Source organism: Neomonachus schauinslandi, chromosome X (assembly GCF_002201575.2).
Source record: "Neomonachus schauinslandi chromosome X, ASM220157v2, whole genome shotgun sequence".
Classification (NCBI taxonomy): domain Eukaryota; kingdom Metazoa; phylum Chordata; class Mammalia; order Carnivora; family Phocidae; genus Neomonachus; species Neomonachus schauinslandi.
Genome location: NC_058419.1, coordinates 90490557 through 90510136, shown reverse-complemented (window position 1 = coordinate 90510136; position 19580 = coordinate 90490557). Strand labels below are relative to the sequence as shown.

Here is a 19580-nt window from a genome sequence, read left to right as displayed (position 1 = left end):
TGTAGGTTACCTACGACTGCACTTAGTGTGAAGTTGAAACGTAATGCAATGCTCTTGGCTTAGTGTTTCCCAAACTGGTCCTCAACAACGGGACAGGATTGTGAATAAAAGTTCTGTGCCCAAATTAGTTTGAGAAATGCTATTAAAGTCAATCTGGTTTCTTTGCTATGGGATGTCTCAGAGCTGTTAATATACTAATATCCACTGTGAATCTGTATAAAAGATAACAAATGTAGCATTTCCCTAACTTACTTAGTGAATACATAATTTAGCCAATACATTTAAGATCTACTCCCTTCCTCCTCCATGGCAACACCCATCACCATCTCCCAGAGCAATGTTCTGCAGAACACATTCTGGGGAACACTGCATTGGTGTAATTTGTGTCCTATGGTGGATTAATCAGAGTTAGCACCAAACAGTTCTAGGCACCCCAAAGAAAATACCATTCTCTTATAAAGGGAAGGTTTTTCTTGTAAAAAGACTAACATGTGCTAGCAGATTACTATGTACTAAGAAAGTTTTCACTGCTGAAATCAAGTTACCTAAGAAAGGTATCTTACTTAAAATGTGACTGAAATAAAGGCAGATATGAACTCTCAGCTTCTGATTTTTCTTTGTATCTCAATCTGCTATCAGTGGAGTCTGTCATATTTAATGATAACATATTCTTATGTTTTAAGAAGACAAAGTCTATGAAAACCAGCCTTGTTAACTATGAAATGTATGTGTCCACTGCACAGTATCTTATTTACTTTTCTCTCTGTTATACTCATGCTTCAGGTTCAGTGTTTTATTTTTTTTAAAAGATTTTATTTATTTAGGGGCACCTGGGTGGCTCAGCCATTAAGTGTCTGCCTTCGGCTCAGGTCATGATCCCAGGGTCCTGGGATCGAGCCCCGCATCGGGCTCCCTGCTCCACAGGAAGCCTGCTTCTCCCTCTCCCACTCTCCCTGCTTGTGTTCCCTCTCTTGCTGTTTCTCTATTTGACAGAGAGAGAGAGAAAGAGAGAGACAGTACGAATGTGGGGAGGGGCCGGGGCAGAGGGAGAAGCAGGCTCTCCGCTGAGCAGGGAGTCACAGGCTCCATCCCAGGACCTTGAGATCATGACCTGGGCCAAAGTCAGACACTTAACCATCTGAGCCACCCAGGCGCCACCCCCCAATCTCATTCTTTTCACCTGCTGCCTAATATTCCTTATTAGGAGTGTATATGCCATTGTTTATTTCCCTGTTGCCCTATGTTCACTCTTACGCACATTCTATGATTAATGTTCATGTCCCTGCATCTTTGTATCTGTTTAGGAGCGTTTCTCTAGAGAAGAGGGATTCTTTTAACAGAAACACACACACACACACAAATTCTTTTTACAGTGACTTGCTAGACCACATTGCTTTTGTACTATATGTACTTTATTTCAATTATGAATCTATAATGGATGATTTCCCACATTTCTCACAGACTTAAGACTGAAAATGGACTGTTATGATGGACACCTGGAAATTCATGTAAAGTAAAAAAAGGTACACTATTCAATTCACTAAAAATAGATAAGTCATAAAAAAGCCCCAGACAGACTTACATCTAGTAGCGTGTGGAGATGCTGATCCTGGAAAACACTGTGTAGAAAATCTAAGTCCTTTTCACTGCAGTCTGTAAGTGCGTGAATTTCTTCCAGGCTGTCCAGGACCTGTGAGACTGCTCCTAAGGGGAACAAACAGAAAAGAAACAGCCAGTACAGAAAGTCAATGTCAAACTAACCTTTGTAGCCTCAATCTTGCATTTCAGAACAATGGACCAACAAACATAACTTCAAAGGTTCATGTCTTTACTGGATAGACTTAAATGAACTTCATATCGCTTAAGGATAGAGTATTTTCAGTGAGTTTCTGTTTGTCACAATGTATTTGTGTGCTTCTCATTTTTCAGAGTACACTGAAGCTGGTCTTACTTGAATTAAGGAAATCTGTCAACTATAACTGAGCTACTGGAAGATCTGGGTGCAGCAAGTTATACATCAGGAAGAGTGTGTCATTTCCACAACCCCATGATATTTTAAAATATTATAGAACTAACACAGGTGAGCCTTTCGTACAAGTGTATCCCATCAAGAACTGAAAGTAAAGCCAGCTGTAGCTTTGAGGGAAAAACCTTTGAAGGATGGGTGCTCCTGCTGAGCAAAATAAGCTGCTTAGGATTTTTTTTCTTCCTTAAAGTAAGCTCCGTGCACAGCATGGAGCCCAATGTGGGGCTTGAACTCAAGACCCTGAGTTTAAGACCTGAGCTGTGATCAAGTCGGACGCTTAACTGACTGAACCACCCAGGAGCCCCAGCTTCTTAGGATTTTTAAGGCTCAAACTTAAGTTAGCAAAGATCCCAATGCATTCTTTCTCCTTCCTTTACAAAGTCAAGAGAATCAAGTTGTTCTCAATCTGTTGGGCCCTTTTTATTCAAAAGACAAAGACAAAGGCTGAGTGTATTGACTGACACTTCCAAATACCACATTAAATATTAGGGCAACTCATTTTTGTAGGGCAAAGGAAATGGTAGTGTGATCACTTTCTTTAAATTTCTTCTTATAACCAGGAATCCAGAGAGGTATTAGTAGAGAAAGATATATACTGGGGAGCAACAAAGTCACTTACACGGCCTTAAAGAAATGATAAACCTATTTGACTCTGCAGACAACGTGCACATACATACTCCAGAGAAAGAACCCTAAGAGGCTAGGCTTCAGAACATTAGTGTTTGAGAAATTCTAATAGTAAGTGCCTCATTACACATGTAAGTCTTGGATCAATAGTTTCCAACCAGTGGCGATTTTGCCCCCCAGGGCGGACATCTGGCAGTCTGGAGACATTTCTGTTGTCACAACTCCGGTGGTGGTGGGGGGACAGTTTGTGCTACTATCATCTAGTGCGTAAGGCCTGGGATGCTATTAAACATCCTACAATGCTCACGACAGCCTTTCACAAGAAAGAATTATGCAGCCCAAACTGTCAGTAGTGCTGAGGTTCAGAAATTCTGCTTTAGATAATGATAAAAATCTTGAATCTTTCTGTTCTCTATGGAACTCTATGCTGTTTCTGATTACTTTTGGTCTTGGACCTCATCCAATCACATGTACTTATTGGTGAGAATGTAAATTAGTATCACTTTCCCAGAATGCAATCTGGTAACATGTATCAAAGAGCCTTAAAAACACTCCTGTACTTTGATTCAGTAATTCCATTTACAAAAACCTACCTTAAGGAAAAACTAGGAAATGCAAAAAAGACTTATGTATGAGGATATTTATCATATAAAATGGGGGAAAATAGCAAATACTTAGAAAATGATTAAATACAGAACATCTATATAACGGAATATATAGCCAAATGGAAATTACTTTTGAAAAATTTTAAAGACATAGAGAAATCCTCATGATATAAAATTCAAGAGAGCAGAATGCAAAACCACATAAACTGTATATTCCCAATTATGACTGAAAAAAATACATATACAAACTCAGGAAAAAAACAGAATGAAATACACCGAAAGCGTAACAGCAGTGATCTTTACTTTCCTATTTATACTTCATTCTATTCTTGTCCATATGTTCCAAGTTTTCTACAACAGAAAAAACGTTGCTATATAAGCAACTGCTTTTTGCAGTAGGATTTCATTATGTTAACAATTCAGGGTGTAAGCTACAAATCAAGTGGTTGTCCACGTGGAAATTACTGTGGCTTTTTTTTTTTTAAACAAATTTGACTTTTTGAGATAATTGTAGATTCACATGAAGTTGTAAGAAATAATACAGAGAGATCTCATGTGCCCTTTACCCAGTTCCCCTCAAAAGTAACATCTGGCAAAACTCACACAACATCACAACTGGGAGACTGACATTGGCACAGGCAAGCTACAGAATATTTCCATCACCACAAGGATCCTTCATTTGGCCCTTCTATAACTATCCTCATTTATTCCTACCCTATTCCCCTCCTAACCCTTGGCAACTACTAATCTGTTCTCCATTTCTATAATTTTGTCATTTCGAGAATGCTATATAAATGAAACCATACAGTATGTAATCTTTTGTGATTGGCTTTTTTGACCCAGCATAACTCCCTAGAGATTCATCCAGATTGTCGTGGGTATCCATGGCATAATCCTTTTTATTGTTGGGTAGTATTCCATTGCATGGATGTACCAAAGTTTGACCATTTATCTATTGAAAGGACTGTGGATACTTTCAAGTTTTGAGTAATTATGCCTACCAGGCTCTTGGTATTCTTTCACTGAAAACATTAAGTGGGTATTAAGTAGGACAAAAAAAGGTACAAGGCACAAATCAGTCCTCATTTCCCTTGCTGTTCCTGAAAAGGTATTAACCAAATCCACTTCCTTCTACCTGTTCTTCTTGTGACTTTTACATCGTTCTGAGTAGGGAAAAAAACTCTGGAAATTAGTTCAAAGCCAGCTCTCTCATCATCCCTTACTGAAAGCCTTGTAAAACAAGAGATGATGTGAAGAAATTAGTTCCAAATGTCCCATGGAACTCCTGACCCCAGCACATCATCAACAGCAGGGTTAAATGATACCAGGTTTATAGAGTCACTAAAGCCAGTTCTAAACTTCTGGACTTAAAACTGCAATGACAGAAATACCAACGAAATGTTTTTTTGTACATTAAAAAAATTCAACAGATACTACAAAAACCTAATTATAATTTTCATTATCTTAATGGAATCTTACCTAGTTTTTATGGTCTCTACCAGCATTGCTTATGTGAATACATAATCTAGGTGGCAGTTTATTAATACTATAAGATGAAAATAAAACAACCTTGTATCCTAGTGAATACCAAGATGGCAAGTCTAACCACTGGGAAGCGATTCTGGCTGTACCACTTGCTCATCTGTGAATCCCCAGAGCTCCACGCAATTCCTGTCCCACCAGCATGCATACTCCACAGGTGACCCTACATGTGTACTTGTTCACTCTTCTGTGCTATGAGGTCCTTATGGCATGTCTATATTTGATTCATTTCAGAACACCCACAAAGTATGCACTGAATTAATGAAGTTCTAAAGAAACATAATAATAACAACAGGGGCTCCCAGTTCTCGAGTGTTTATTATGTGCCAGGAACATCCTCAGGACAATGCAGTAAGGTAGATATGTTACCTGACCTTTCTAGATAGGGAACTGAGGTTCAAAGAAGGTCACAGCTAGAAATGGTAGAACCAAGACTCAGGCCCAGCGTGTCTGGCTCTGAAGTCTATGCTCTGCCTGACTTACTACACGAATTGGCTGTACTAGGAAACATGGGAGAAAGAGTGACAAGAAGCTACATGTGGTTTATGCATGGATATGGAGGTTAGAAAAGAACCTGACCCGTCGGGTCAGACAATAACCAAAATCTTTATTGAACATTCCTGCTTTTTGCCAGGTGCTAGGCAGGGGCTTCTGAGAAAACAGGTATGATCTCTGGCCTTGAGGAAGGGGCTCTCAGACATCCTATACCCTGAAGTAAATGATATACAAGAGGAAAAAACAAAGTGTCGCAGAAATAGGCTGCCGAATGAGGAGCTGGGACAAACTTAGAGAGGAGGTGGATGAGCAGGAATTCAACACCTCCACCTGTGGTCTAATCTGCTCCAAAGGACGCAGTGAATGCTTTGCTGGAAAGCACAGAGGCATCTGTTATCCGGTGTTTCCAGGAAGCAAGACCCATCAGCTCAACGGGTCTATTGATCCTCCTTGGAGCTTGTCACGGTTTCTGAACTGATTTATAGTCTTATCTTGTACCCAAATGTGGTTAACTTTGTGGGTTTTCAATCATAAGAGGAAGTATTTCCATAGCTGTACTTGAGCCACCTGTTTCAGTTTCTGAAAAGTGCCCCAAATTTTAAGTTTCTGAAATTAGGTAGGAAAATTACAGCTTTCTTCCATTTCTCCTTTATCTTTTACATTGAATAAACACATAGTTTTGGTCTAACCTCAAAATCTTTCTTTTTTTTTTTTTTTTTTTTTTTTTTTTTTTTTTTTTAAATTATTTCACCCATTTATTTGAGACAGAGAGAATGAGAGAGAGCACATGAGAGGGGGGAGGGTCAGAGGGAGAAGCAGACCCCCTGCTGAGCAAGGAGCCCGATGCGGGACTCGATCCCGGGACTCCAGGATCATGACCTGAGCCGAAGGCAGTCGCTCAACCAACTGAGCCACCCAGGCACCCTCAAAATCTTTCTTTACCCTTGATCATTTGACACCTTCCATTGCCCCCCCCCCCCAGTTCTGTTCTTTCTTTCTTTGGGTATGACCAGCAGAACGACAGAAAAACATTCTTTGTCTGATATATATGTATCATTGATACCTGCAGTTCAGTACTAAGCCGATCTAAAAGTCCCATAATTTCTCCATTCATTATAAAATATAAATGTACATAGACACTTCTTTTCCATTGCTATTTGTTTTAAACACCGAGGCAGTAGCAATAATGAAGACAACACGACTTAACACAGCACAGCACACACAGAGGCTCTTAACTGCTATTAGTATTTATTTCGTGGATTAATACTGTCATAGCCAAAAGAACTCTTCACTTTTCTCAAAAACTGAAAAGGATGTGTTTTTTTTTTTCCCCTATAAAGCCTTTGAATAAAGTTGTAACTGCCTTGAAAAAAATCAATCAATAAATAGCACACGAGTTCACCTCAGAGGGCAATTTGTTTAAGGGCAGGACTGTAGGTATTTTATTCACTTTTGTATTCCAGGCTGCACTTTGTTAGGGGGCTTTGTACAAAAGGACACAATGAAATGTGTTTGAGTAAAATGATTTTTTTCTGAGTAAATTCTGAAGAATTATAACGTAATAGTTAACCACAGAAAACAGCTTATTGCACAGCCCCATTTTCCTTAAAGTCATAATAAAATTATTTTGATACTTTTATTTGTATGTCAGTTTTTAACTTCCAAAATGCTTTTATACTCATTACCTTATGTGATTCCACAATAATCCCATCCTGTAGGCAAGTTTTTTTATACTTGGTAAACTGGAGGCTCCACAAGGTCAAATGACCTTGGGGCCGCAGCAGTGAGCAGAAGAGCAAGTCCCCAAAGTCAAGTCTGTAACACTGAGTCCTTCTACTACAGATGGGCTCCTCCAGAAACCATGTTTCACCCTCAGCAACACATCTGAATAATTTGCATTGGGTAATGAGAGGATATCCAATTTCTATCTTCTCTTTAATCTCAATTTTATTTCCCATATAAGGTTTATTTTTGTAGGCCTTGGTCCAAACTTTCACAATGATAAATTTATTAGAAAGTAACTAAGCCCTGCCTTCAGGATAGTATTTTATTTTAATTTCTGCACAATTCATTTGTTAAGCAAGTTTGTATCTAAAAATTAGGTTGATAATCATACACTTTAACTGGGAACATCAATTCATGTTATTTTTCATTCGTTTCAAAATGAGCAGCAGAGTGGTCAACATTACTACAGTGCACCCCTAAACACTTTGGCATTGATTTTAATACTTCTCTTTCTGTCTCAGGTAAAGTATACACAGAGTGATATATACAATTCTTAAGTGTACCATTCAATGAATTTTGATAAATGTACATACTACATACATCTGATAACTGCATACACATATATGCAGCTATTTCAGTAACAAAAATTTGTATGTGTATATTTAAAAATTATATGTATAGCTATAAAACCCAGTATCACTGAGCAAATTCAGCATCTGCATCTAGTCTAGCTTTTTCTGAAGAGTTAACCAATAGCCTCTTTCCTGTTGTATTAGCAATCCCATTTATACAACCCTGAATCCACAACACACACATTCCTATCACCCACCCAGTCAAAGCCCCACCCTGTAAGCACAACAGTGTTTTAAAAAAATCTGCTTACTAAAGTATAATTTATTAAGTTGAAATTCACCAATTTAAGTGTACATTTTCATCTCTTCAAAAAAGTTCCCTCTTGTCCCTTTGCAGTCAAATGCCTCCCTTCCCTCCCTGGACAACAGCTTTTATTCCCACTATACAAAGCAAATTCTGGTTAACAATCAAGTTACAAGCAATAGTGAATCCTGTAATGGACACTGTATTTTGGACTTAAGCATTGCACTGTATCCAATTCAAGCTATGAAAACTTACACATGGTGATAAACCTTTAGATTCTTTTTGTATATCGTGCAGACACAGCAAAATTTAGCATTAGTTAAAAGAACTCTGCAAATGGATTCTATCAGAGTACAGATGCTATAATTCTAATGTCGTTATGCTTGTTAAAATGGTCTGTTTTCAAACAGCAGCATCATTGGGCACAAATTTGTCAAAGTATTCTAAATAACATTCTGCTGGTTAAGTGCCCATTCATATAAACTTTACAACTAAAGAAAAGCACTACTTGATACCTCCAAGATGCTTTCATTTCCAAATGACAGGATAGGTCTACTTAAAAAAAAAAAAAAAAAAAAGGAGAGGCATGCTAAATCTGGAGAAACAAAAGCAGTTACAAAGAAGTGTCTCACACTATAACTGTCATTAACTTGTATGTGGTGGACAGCCTCTAAGATGGCCCCCACGATCCCTGCCTCCTGGTATTCACACCCTTGTATAATCAAATCCCTTCCTGGAAGTGTGGGCTGGACTTAGTAACTCACTTGTAATGAAGAGAATAAGGCAGAAATGAGAGGATGTCACTTCCGAGATGAGGTTATAAAGACTGTAGCTTTTGTCTTGGGCACTCTTACTTGTGCCCTTTGTCTTTGATCATTCATGCTGGGAAAAACAAACTTCTGTGTTGTGAGCAGCCCTATGGAGAGGCTCAATAGCCGGTAAGGAACTGAAGCCTATCAACAACCATGACAGAGAGTTTGGAAGAGGATTCCTCCCCCCATCACCCACAGTTGGGCCTTCAGATGAGACTGCAGCCCTGGACGACTGCTTGACTGTAGTCTCATGAGAGATCTCAAGCCAGAGGCACACAGCTAAGCCATGCCCAGATTCCTGACCCACAGAAAGTGTGAGAGGATAAATCCTGCTTTGAAGGGATTCAATACACAGCAACAGATAATTAACATACTGTGAGATTTTTATATTAAATCAGCTGCAACTAGAGCTATAAGTAACAAATGCAAGAGAATGTGACAATGTATTCAATTATTAGCATCCAGATTTTCTAATTTATCATTGTCTCTTATATACTTCCCCCCAGTAAACACAATGTAGAGGTAAAGATTTATTCTATTGCCTTAACTGAAATTATTGAAATAATTGTAGATTCATATGCAGTTGTAAGAAATAATACAGAGATCCCTTGTATGCTTTGCTCGGTTTCCTCATTGGTAACATTTTACAGAACTATAGTATAATATCATACTCAGAATAATGACATTGATACAATCCACCCATCTTATTCAGATTGCCTTAGCTTTACTTGTACTCATTTGTGTGTCTAATTTTTTTTACATACTTTTTACTTTAATCTCGTCACATAATCAAATCATGTCCTTTTGTAATTAAAATGTAGCCATTATATGATTCTTTACAAATGATCTTTCTGATGGTAAAAGTTGCTGAGACACATGAATTCAGGAGTTCATTCCACAGCTCCATATTAATTAACTAAAAATTCAGTTAGTTATAGAGAGTAATAAAAACCACTTATAGATTATGTAATCAAAGGAAAATTCACTTACCCTGAAAGTTTTCTTGCAAGCGAACTATAAAATAAAATGTTACCCTTTCTCCCAAATTAATGTATTTGTGCTTGAAATGCAGATGTGAGATAATATTAAGTGCAGTTAAAATTTTAACACTGCCTATCTTCCTCTTATGAAAGTGAGAAGTTAGTATTATTTGTATGACAGTGCCTCAGGAAATCAATACAGCCACATTTTTATTTTATGGTCAGGCAGTGTTAAAATTCATAATCAAACATCTAAACACAAACAGCCAAGGAGAAAGTCAAGCTGCTTATGAACCATGCAAAGCCAAACACTTTTGCATAAAAGATAAAGCTTAGAGGAAAACAAAGGGATACCTACTTTCTGCTGCTAGAAGTCCTAGGAGGAAGGCAGCATATGGACAAACAACAAACAGTATGATTTTAGAGCAAGCAGGTTATCAAGCTACAGTTGGGCCCAGTAGATGAGCCACAAGAAGCACAGTCCCCCAGCTGAGCCCAAAGTGAATCCTTGTGTTCCATGAGCACATTCCCTGGGACTGTTAAGGATTTCAGTCATTAAAACACTGGGTTGGGATTCTGACTTCTTTGATTTGAAATACGAGAAAGGAATATTTCTACTTTGGATTGTTAAGTAACAAAGGAACACTGTTGTTCACCATATGATTAAACTCAACAAATTCTAGTGAATATGTAATGGATTAATTTCGATAAAATAGAAAAAATAATCTCTTACATAAAAATTGTTTTACAATGTAAACAGCATACCTAAACATGTTAGACTCTTTAGATGACAGATCGGGAAAGGTATTATTTTTAAATTCATTTTTAAATTGTGATCTTAAATAGAATTTTGGGGGACCAAAATAGGATTTTAATTTTGTCAAGCAAAGTCATTAAAGAAAATGACCTACTTACCATTATTTCACAGAAAGACTAGAACAGGGATTATCTAAAGATGAAAAACAGACTGTCCTTCTTAAGAAACAGCAGTTGGTGACCTTACATTGTTTTCTCTCTAACCCCTCCTTCCTTGCCCCCTCACCCCCACCCAACAAACACAAGCTTGCTGACCATTTTTCTCTTTTTGCCCATGGGCTTGCTAGAACTTTCAGGTAATGCTGGAAGGTGCTTTGTTTTGTATTGTAAAACAAACCCATGCAGATTTAAACAAAGATAGCAGAAAGGTTAATGTCGGAACTTAAAATAAATGATGAGGAGTTTAAGGATTAGAATTACATTGACAAGAATTGAGGCTTGAAATGAAAACATTAAAAAAATGAAATGAAAATGAAAATACTTTATGAAAGTGTAAAGCTCTTATGTGAGTCCAGACAAAATATATAATAGGCTTTCTGCAACCAAGCATACAACCATTACTGCTGGTTGCAGAAAAGGAAGTTTGCTGGTAGAGACCAATTTCATAAATGATGCTGATAAAATAGTACAGTGCCTCCCTTTAATGGCTTAGTATTAAAAATTAATCTTAGGAACATATGAATAATTCTTGGTAGCTGTGAGAAAGTTACGAAAGTATTAGAATTTTCTTCAAAATGTTCCTTTGTCTTTGACTTCTGAATACATAAAAAATTTCCTTTTCATTTAGGGGAGGTGATCAGACACATACACTGCATAATGATTCTTTTGTCTTTTATTCGTAGCATCCTGCTATTTAAAAATAGAGACAGCCGTTTGCATGTCAAATGAAGATACAGACTGCTTACAAGATCATTAAGATCCAGAAATTTCGGAAAAAGAAGGTGTGACTGCAGGAAAGGGAAGCAAGAGGGAATGTGAAACTGTGAACAACTAATTTGAGAGCTTGCAGGCTACCCGCAAGACAATGTGGGAAATTTCTTTTTTGTTTAAAAAGCAAATGCTGCAATCAGAAACTATTTCAACCATATCATTTACAGATTGTACTGAAAAAACAAAAAAACTGGGTGATAAAAATGTATTTAACAGAAAATAAGCATGTTTATAACTATAGACAATTCCTTTCCCTAAAAGAAAAATCCAATTCTTTAACAGAAAGGGACACTTAAGAGCTCACTTAACTCTTGCTAGGCAGAAGTACATATTAAGGGGTTAACACTAAAGATTAGGTCTGTGAAGCTACTGCAAGGACCACACGGCTCTCCAGTCCCGATTCTAAAGATGAAAATGGTATTAGATGTTGACCTACAATCTCTCAATCTATTCCAAATTTGTGACTGTATCAGGTAGTCACAGTATGACATAAAACCATTTCTGGATCCACTCCCCCCAGATGGGTCTACTGTAAACCGAGTGTGAAGAGAGGAGAGGTATGAGCTAACACCAACTCAAAGGCTACAGGTGGAGGGAACAAAATGGACTGGGAGAGAAAAAGACAGACATGAAACAACAGGGAGCATGGGGGACACACCTAGAAACACAACTACAGCCTTGCCTTTCATGTGGTAAGGGCTCTGGATAATCACAAAGTCAGTGCAAGAGGAAACCAGCAAGACCTTCTCTTCATGGAGTCTCTTTTCTAAGATTCCCATTTCTGATTGTTTTTGGAAATCACCTTTACTCAAAAGAGGAAGATTCACATCCCAATTGGTAAAGGTCAAAATGAGGAACTACACAGCTACTGGAATGGGAAACTTGATCCTGTTCTTTTCCACAAGATGTAATAAGCACATACCAATTGGTAAGAAACTGTGTATGTGAAGGTTTGTGCACATACGTGTATAAACAGAGAGAAGGAAGAAGCATAAACACTGACAAACGCTCACAGTTCCAACAGGAGAGAAGCATTAGCACATCCATTCTTCCTGGATTGCTAATAGTGAAAGACACACAACTCATGCTTTAGGAAGGGCCCTTGGCCTTGAGTCCCAATGGTAATACATGAATACTGAATGGGCAGCCCCAAAAGTACAAAAATCAAACCAACAGCCCAAAGTCAACCACATGGCAAATACTGAGTGACTCTAATGTCAGAAGGAAGAAAAGCTGAGGGCAGAGGACATATGATTCAGACGTAAATACGTACGTACATCAGTGAAATTTAAAGAGTATAACAGACATATGCATGCATTTACATAAACATATAAATGGATACTGTGGATTTTTAACAAATGATCCTTGAGAATACCTCACTAATAAAATGGAAATCTGAGTGTTTTATAAAATAATTTTGTGAACATTGGTGGCTTTTTTTCCCCCCAGGAGTACCTATATACATTTCAGCCAAATAGGTAACTCTTCTTCTGTGTTCTTCTCCCCTGAATGCTTGTATATATGTGTTACAGACTTTATAAAAAGAGAAGAACTTGTAAATTGTATCGAGAGATAAGTCACAAGACAGTTTACATTGAAAGATAAAATTAAAAGCAGGGTTGTCCCAAAGTCTGATCTGCTACGGTTGACATGGGGAATTTTTTTTTTTTTTAAGATTTTATTTATTTATTTGAGAGAGAGAATGAGAGAGAGAGAGCACATGAGACGGGGGAGGGTCAGAGGGAGAAGCAGACTCCCTGCCGAGCAGGGAGCCCGATGCGGGACTCGATCCCGGGACTCCAGGATCATGACCTGAGCCGAAGGCAGTCGCTTAACCAACTGAGCCACCCAGGCGCCCAACATGGGGAATTTTTTTTGTTGGGGTATAAGGTACTCAGATCTAAAGATCTAAAGATCCAAAAAGACTGACCACAACGTTGGATTGGATGAAGTGCAATGTCGGGTCTGGAGTGGGGAAAGGGAAAGAAGAATTTCTGAAGTAAAAAGAAAAAAGTAAAATGTTGGTTTTGGAACAGCAGGGGAAAGCAACTTCAGTAGTAAAATTAAAAGGAACTAGACACACGTGGATGGGATTTGGTTGCTGACAAACTTCCTTAGAATTCCTTGGGGGATCTGACTAGATTCATAGGAAAGGAATGGAAGAGAAAGGATGAGACACCAAATGATTCACGCTGGTGAATGAATAAACAGTCCAATTACCTGAGGAGGTAGGGTCTTCAGAAAAATCTGGCAACTCTTCAGGAGGATCCCCGTAGAATGAGTTGAATTTGTGACTTGACACAGCTGCTAGTACCGCACCCTAAAACAGAAAGATGAAAAAAATGAAAACAAATACATAAATACAAAAAAGTTCAACAAACTTAAGGAGTATTCAGAAAGTCAAACCTATAGGAGATGACAGCTAGAAGAGGGGTAGCTTTTAAATGATTTTGGATTCCTTCAAATTAATCACATATGCATATACGAGGAGAACACTGTTGGGGACTGGGAAAGTACGTGAAACCATTTTCATCTTGAACTCAACATGTACCACAAAATGGAATATTCTGCAGTCAATATGAAATGATGCTGACGGATGTTTAATAAAACAGAAAGATGCTTGGGCGCCTGGGTGGCTCAGTTGGTTAAGTGACTGCCTTAGGCTCAGGTCACGATCCCAGGGTCCTGGGATCGAGTCCCGCATCGGGCTCCCTGCTAGGCGGGGAGCCTGCTTCTCCCTCTGCCTCTGCCTCTCTCTCTCTGACTCTCATGAATAAATAAAACATTTAAAAAAAAAACCCAGAAAGACGCTTGTGAATTACATAAAAAAGGTTTTAAAACAATCTATAGTATCTCATTTTTGAAAAAAAAAAGATTAATACAGATATAAAAGACTGAACATATATCAAAATGCTAATAGCATTCTCTCTGGGAAGTAGGAATGAGTCATTTTTCGTTTTTAAAATCTTTCCCCCCCTCTCTTTTTGTTAACAATGACTATCTGCTACTCTAGCACAGTAATTCTCAATCAGGCTGCACAGCAGAACCAACTACAGGTGGACTCTTTAAACAGCACACATAGCTTCCCCCGATTCCTAGTTGAGAATTACTGTCATATTGAGTGCATGACACCCCTTCGGACTGCTAGACGGAAAAATGTGAGGAACTGTGTCAGTAACAAGAACAGCAATAAAAGTTATTTTGTGAAAGTGTTCAATTCTGCTAGTCAGTTAGGCGTGGGTCAGAATATCTGGGTATGTTCCTTGGCTCTGCCATTTTCCAGCTGCCTGATACTACTTGAGTTGATCATTTAACCTCTTGAGGTCTTTCTCAGCTATAATGTGAAAACATTAAAACTGACATACCTTACAGGATCATCAAAAGTCATAATGTATATGAAAATGCTTTGTGAACTGTAAGCCATTTTGTAAGTGTAAACCATCACTAGGCTTACTAATATATAGCTAGGGGCGCCTGGGTGGCTCAGTCGCTGAGCGTCTGCCTTCGGCTCAGGTCATGATCCCAGGGTCCTGGGATCGAGTCCCGCATCGGGCTCCCTGCTCGGCGGGGAGCCTGCTTCTCCCTCTCCCACTCCCCCTGCTTGTGTTCCTGCTCTCGCTCTCTCTCTGTCAAATAATAAAATCTTTAAAAATATATATATATATATATAGCTAGAACATGAGCACAGCCTTTGCTGGTCTAAGTAGAATTGCTCATTTAGGTAGTTTAAGTATCGAATCACTTACGTAGTCTAAGTCTAAATTTTAAATATTGAACTCACAGATTTTTCTGAAAAGAAAGAAAAAAAAATTTTTTTTAAGAGAGGGAGGGGGCAGAGAAAATCTTAAGCAGGCTCCATGCCCAGCATGGAGCCTAACACGGGGCTCAATCTCATAACCCTGAAATCATGACCTGAGCCTAAATCAAGAGTCGGAGACTTAACTGAGCCACCCAGGTGGTATCCCCCACCTTTTTTTTTAGAAAGAGAGAGGGAGATGGGGGGGGGGAGAAAGATAAATTTTTTATGTGTGTAGGCATTTATTAAATATATGAAAACATTAATAGAAACATGTTTCCACAGAGTTCATTTTTTGGGGGGGCATGTTAGGGTTTCTTTCCACAAATATACATTGAAATGAACTGAATTGAATGCAGAAAGGGAAAGGCAAAAAAACAGAGACATGATCTTGGTGATACCATTCCAGGTATCAACTTTTTAGTTTTTTTAAAAGATTTTATTTTTAAGTCATCTCTACACCCAACATGGGACTTGAACTCACAACCCTGAGATCAAGAGTCACATGTTCTTCTACTGAGCCAGCCAGGTGCCCCAACTTTTTAGATTTCTGAAAGTCTAGGGTTAATGCATGAGAGGTCCTTACGTGGAATCTTATAGTCAGCTACCATGATGAAAAAAACAGCACTAAATATTGAGTTCTTCTTTCTATAGAAGCTTATTTCATTTCACATACATACATGTTCCCTAAAAGCTGGGTGGGAATGGAATTTTTATATATCAAAACTTTCCCACACACTGAAACTAAATTTTAGAGCTGCTTTATTTTTCTTTCCAAATGAAATTCAACTGAGTTTCTTAATATGTTGAGTTTATGTTTCAGGGCCTGTTCTAGCTACTATTGCGATCAAGATCTAGAAATACGTATGCCAGGAAAGCACTATTTAAAAGAGCCTTAAGAGAGGTAAATTCTTTTAAAACAATAGTAACAAGTTCCCAATTTATCTGTCTTATGGTTAGCAGTTTTCTTTATTTAGTTCTCTAAACTCAGTGACTGCATGTGGTTCGAATATTCAATGCAAAGCTATTATGTAAAACAGCAAGATGGTTCCAAAACAGTTTATCGATTTATAGAATTATAACCTTAGGGGATGATTCATTCTAAGAGTCTCCTTTTGCATGTGAGTAAACTGAGGTCTGGAGAGGTTAAGCTGCCAACTTAAGAGATAAAATCAAGCATAGACGGAATTGAGGTCCTCTGACTACTCTCCCAGTTCAAGGGTTTTTACTATACCAGGGGTCAAAAATCTTTTTCTGTAAAGGGCCAGATAAATATTTGAGGCCTGCAGGGAATATGGTCTCTGTTGCAACTATTCACCTCTGCCATTGTGGCATGAAAGCAGCCACAGACAATATGTGCATTGCTATGTTCCAATAAAACTTTATATATAAAAATAGGCTACGGGCCAGATTTGGTGCCCAGGCCATAGTGTGCCAACTCTTGTACTACACTATTGCTATGAAAGAGACTGTGGGTACAACACCATTGGTCTAGATTTTATACAGGTAGTTCTTCACACTTCCCAGTTTATTAAATCCTTGACAAAGAAGTTTTCTACCTACTTTAATTTAGAAGGTATACTTTAGTATGTTCTGAAATACAACGATCGTGAGTTAGGAAGACTATTCACAATCTGCTAACAGATAAAAGACATTAAAGATACAATTTTGTACTAAGCAAATTAGGCAGATTCTAAATTCAAACAAAAAGAGAACTGGGGTCCCTGGGTGGTGCAGTTGGTTAAGTATCTGACTCTTGGTTTCGGCTCAGGTCGTGATCTCACAGTTGTGGGATTGGGCCCCATGTTGGGCTCCGTGCTTAGCACAGTGTCTGCTTAAGACTCTCCTTCTCCCTCTGCTGCTCCGCACCTCTCTCTCTCTCTCTCAAATAATTAAGTAAATCTTTTTAAAAAAGAGAGAGAACTATAAGTAATAATTCTCAACTCAATCCTAACTATTGTTAATATGTCAAACATCAAAAGGGAATGCTCCCAGTTAGATGACTCTGGGTCTCATTTAAGGAAGTGGAAAACAAGAAAATGGTTAGCTCAGACTTCTGCTAAGTTAAACTACTGAATGCACTTAAGGAGGTAACACAGTTATCAAGAAAGGAACAGGAGAGGGGTGCCTGGGTGGCTCAGTGGCTTAAGCGTCTGCTTTTGGCTTGGGTCATGATCCCAGGGTCCTGGGATTGAGCCCCGTGTTGGGCTCCCTGCTCAGTGGGGAGCCTGCTTCTCCCTCTCCCTCTGCTGCTCCCCCAGCTTGTGCTCTCTCTCAAATAAATTATTTGACAGAGAGAGAGAGAGAGCACAAGCTGGGGGAGCGGCAGGCGAGGGAGATACAGGCAGAGGGAGATGCAGGCTGAGGGAGAAGCAGACTCCCCAGTGAGCAGGGAGTCTGATGTGGGGCTCGATCCTAGGACCCTGGGATCATGACCTGAGCTGAAGGCAGATGCTTAACCAACTGAGCCACCCAGGCGCCCCTCAAATAAATAAAAGCTTAAAAAAAAAGAGAGAGAGAAAGGAACAGGAGAGTGAATACAGATGAATTGCTGACTTGAAGACAACAGCCAAAAGCCAATACTCCCTTTTTGGTGCCCCGAGCTCAGAAACAAGCACTATGAAGTCTGATAGGCACAAAAGCAGGGAGGTACACTTTAAAAAGCCCAAATACCAAACAAAAGTTTTGAGATGACATGTAGAATAATTGCCTTTGCACCCAAGTGGCAAAATAACAGAGTCATACTGTAATATACCAAGGGGGCAAAACCCATCACAGGGTTATACAAATACTCGTGTCACATAAGGATTTGAGAAAGGATCATCTTACTAGGGTTCAGAACACTGAACTCAAAGCCCTAAAAAGGGTGAAGAAGAACTTGGAGAGGCTGAGACTGAACAGAGATGACCAGAAGGCTGGAAAACCATTTCAAGGTAGAAATGTTAAAGGATGTGGGTTGATTACATGTAAGAACTGGGTCCTCGATGATGGTGGTGTTTTTGGGTGAGACGACTGATGACGTCTGAGCTCCTGGTACCTCCCCTACAGTCACAGGCAACGCTGTCATTCAGTCTAGTCAGCACAGCCTAGGTGCACAGGGTACTCAAATGGAACTCAAATGCAGGTCTAAAACCGGGAATTTTATAACATTAAGTCAGGATATCTGATTAAAGGAGGCTGTGCTATCTTCTCTGCAGAAGCTGAACGATGAGACTTCTAAGTGTAGTCGGTATGACTATCTTTAAGAGCAACTGCACAGAAGAGGTATCTCAGGAATCCTTTTGGGTCTGTGTAAAAGTATTTTATAGAGACGGTCTTTTAATGTACACGGTAACTTTCAAAAGCTAGACTGCCTAACTTAGGAAGTAATACATTCTATATTTCAGAATCAGAAATTAATAGAATTGCTTTGTAAAATCAAGAGATCAAAATCACTTCAATTATTACTTATGTAACTGTTCATACCAGGGTAACAGTTTTCAGTTCTCAGAATCATTGGTGCCTTTTGGATAGCAGACTTGCTGCTCTGAGTAGCTGGAACCCACAACTTGCTGTGCTAACTTCCTGCGTCTGGACCCCTCCTCACTACAGGAGAGGACTGTATGTAAATGCTGGTTTTCATTAGCGTGCAAAGGGCCTCGAGAAATCCCGAAGTTAGCTCTTGTTGAATTAACAAAAAAGGGAAGACTGCCAAAAGGCAGCTATTAAAGCTTCCTGGTTGACCTCTCAAAAGGTGATGCTTAGGTGCAAGCATTACTCTTGGAGGTGCCAAGATTCCAGATGGTGCTGTACAACAGAACTTTCTGGGATGATGGAAATGTTCTATACCTGTACAGTTCAATACAGGAGCCATCAGCCACATGTGGTACTGAACACTTGATACGTGGCTACTGCAACTGAGAAATCAAATGTAAAATTTTCTTTGATATTAATTAATTGAAAAAAAAATCACCACATAGGGCTAGTGGCTATTGCATGTATAGTACATGTCTGTAAAGTATTGGACAATGGCATTCCCAAACAAACTTTTTCTAGTTCTGCAAAGTTCAGGAATTTGAGGAACCGACTGATAATTCAGAGAAGCATACAGGCTATACTTTTGCAATTTGCAAAATCAATAAAGGAAAATTATAGAAAGTTATCAGAAATCTCCCTCACTTTCTCTATGTACAGTGTAAGGAATAAATGGTTTTATCCTCTTAAGTTGAATCACATGGATTCAACTCACCATCTCCTGAACTGAATGCAATAAATTTACCCAAATACAGAATATTGCTTCTACTTTTTTTTTTTTTGAGAGAGCGAGCATGTGGGTGGGGGGGGGGGAGAGGGGGGTGGAAAAAGAAAAAA

General features: G+C 38.8%; 1 protein-coding gene across 4 annotated transcripts in view; it reads right to left on the bottom strand.

Annotated features, from left to right (window-relative positions):
* CASK (calcium/calmodulin dependent serine protein kinase) overlaps window positions 1–19580 on the bottom strand; it is a 362770-nt gene that overhangs the window by 88060 nt on the left and 255130 nt on the right. For 3 of the 4 annotated variants that reach the window (XM_044911949.1, XM_044911950.1, XM_044911952.1), the window contains exons 10-12: window positions 13655–13754; window positions 10047–10064; window positions 1583–1704 (exon numbers count right to left, since the gene is read on the bottom strand). In XM_044911949.1, the coding sequence (XP_044767884.1) occupies window positions 1583–1704; window positions 10047–10064; window positions 13655–13754 (240 nt within the window). The remainder of the gene's footprint in view (window positions 1–1582; window positions 1705–10046; window positions 10065–13654; window positions 13755–19580) is intronic. The other variant, XM_044911951.1, reaches the window with a different exon arrangement.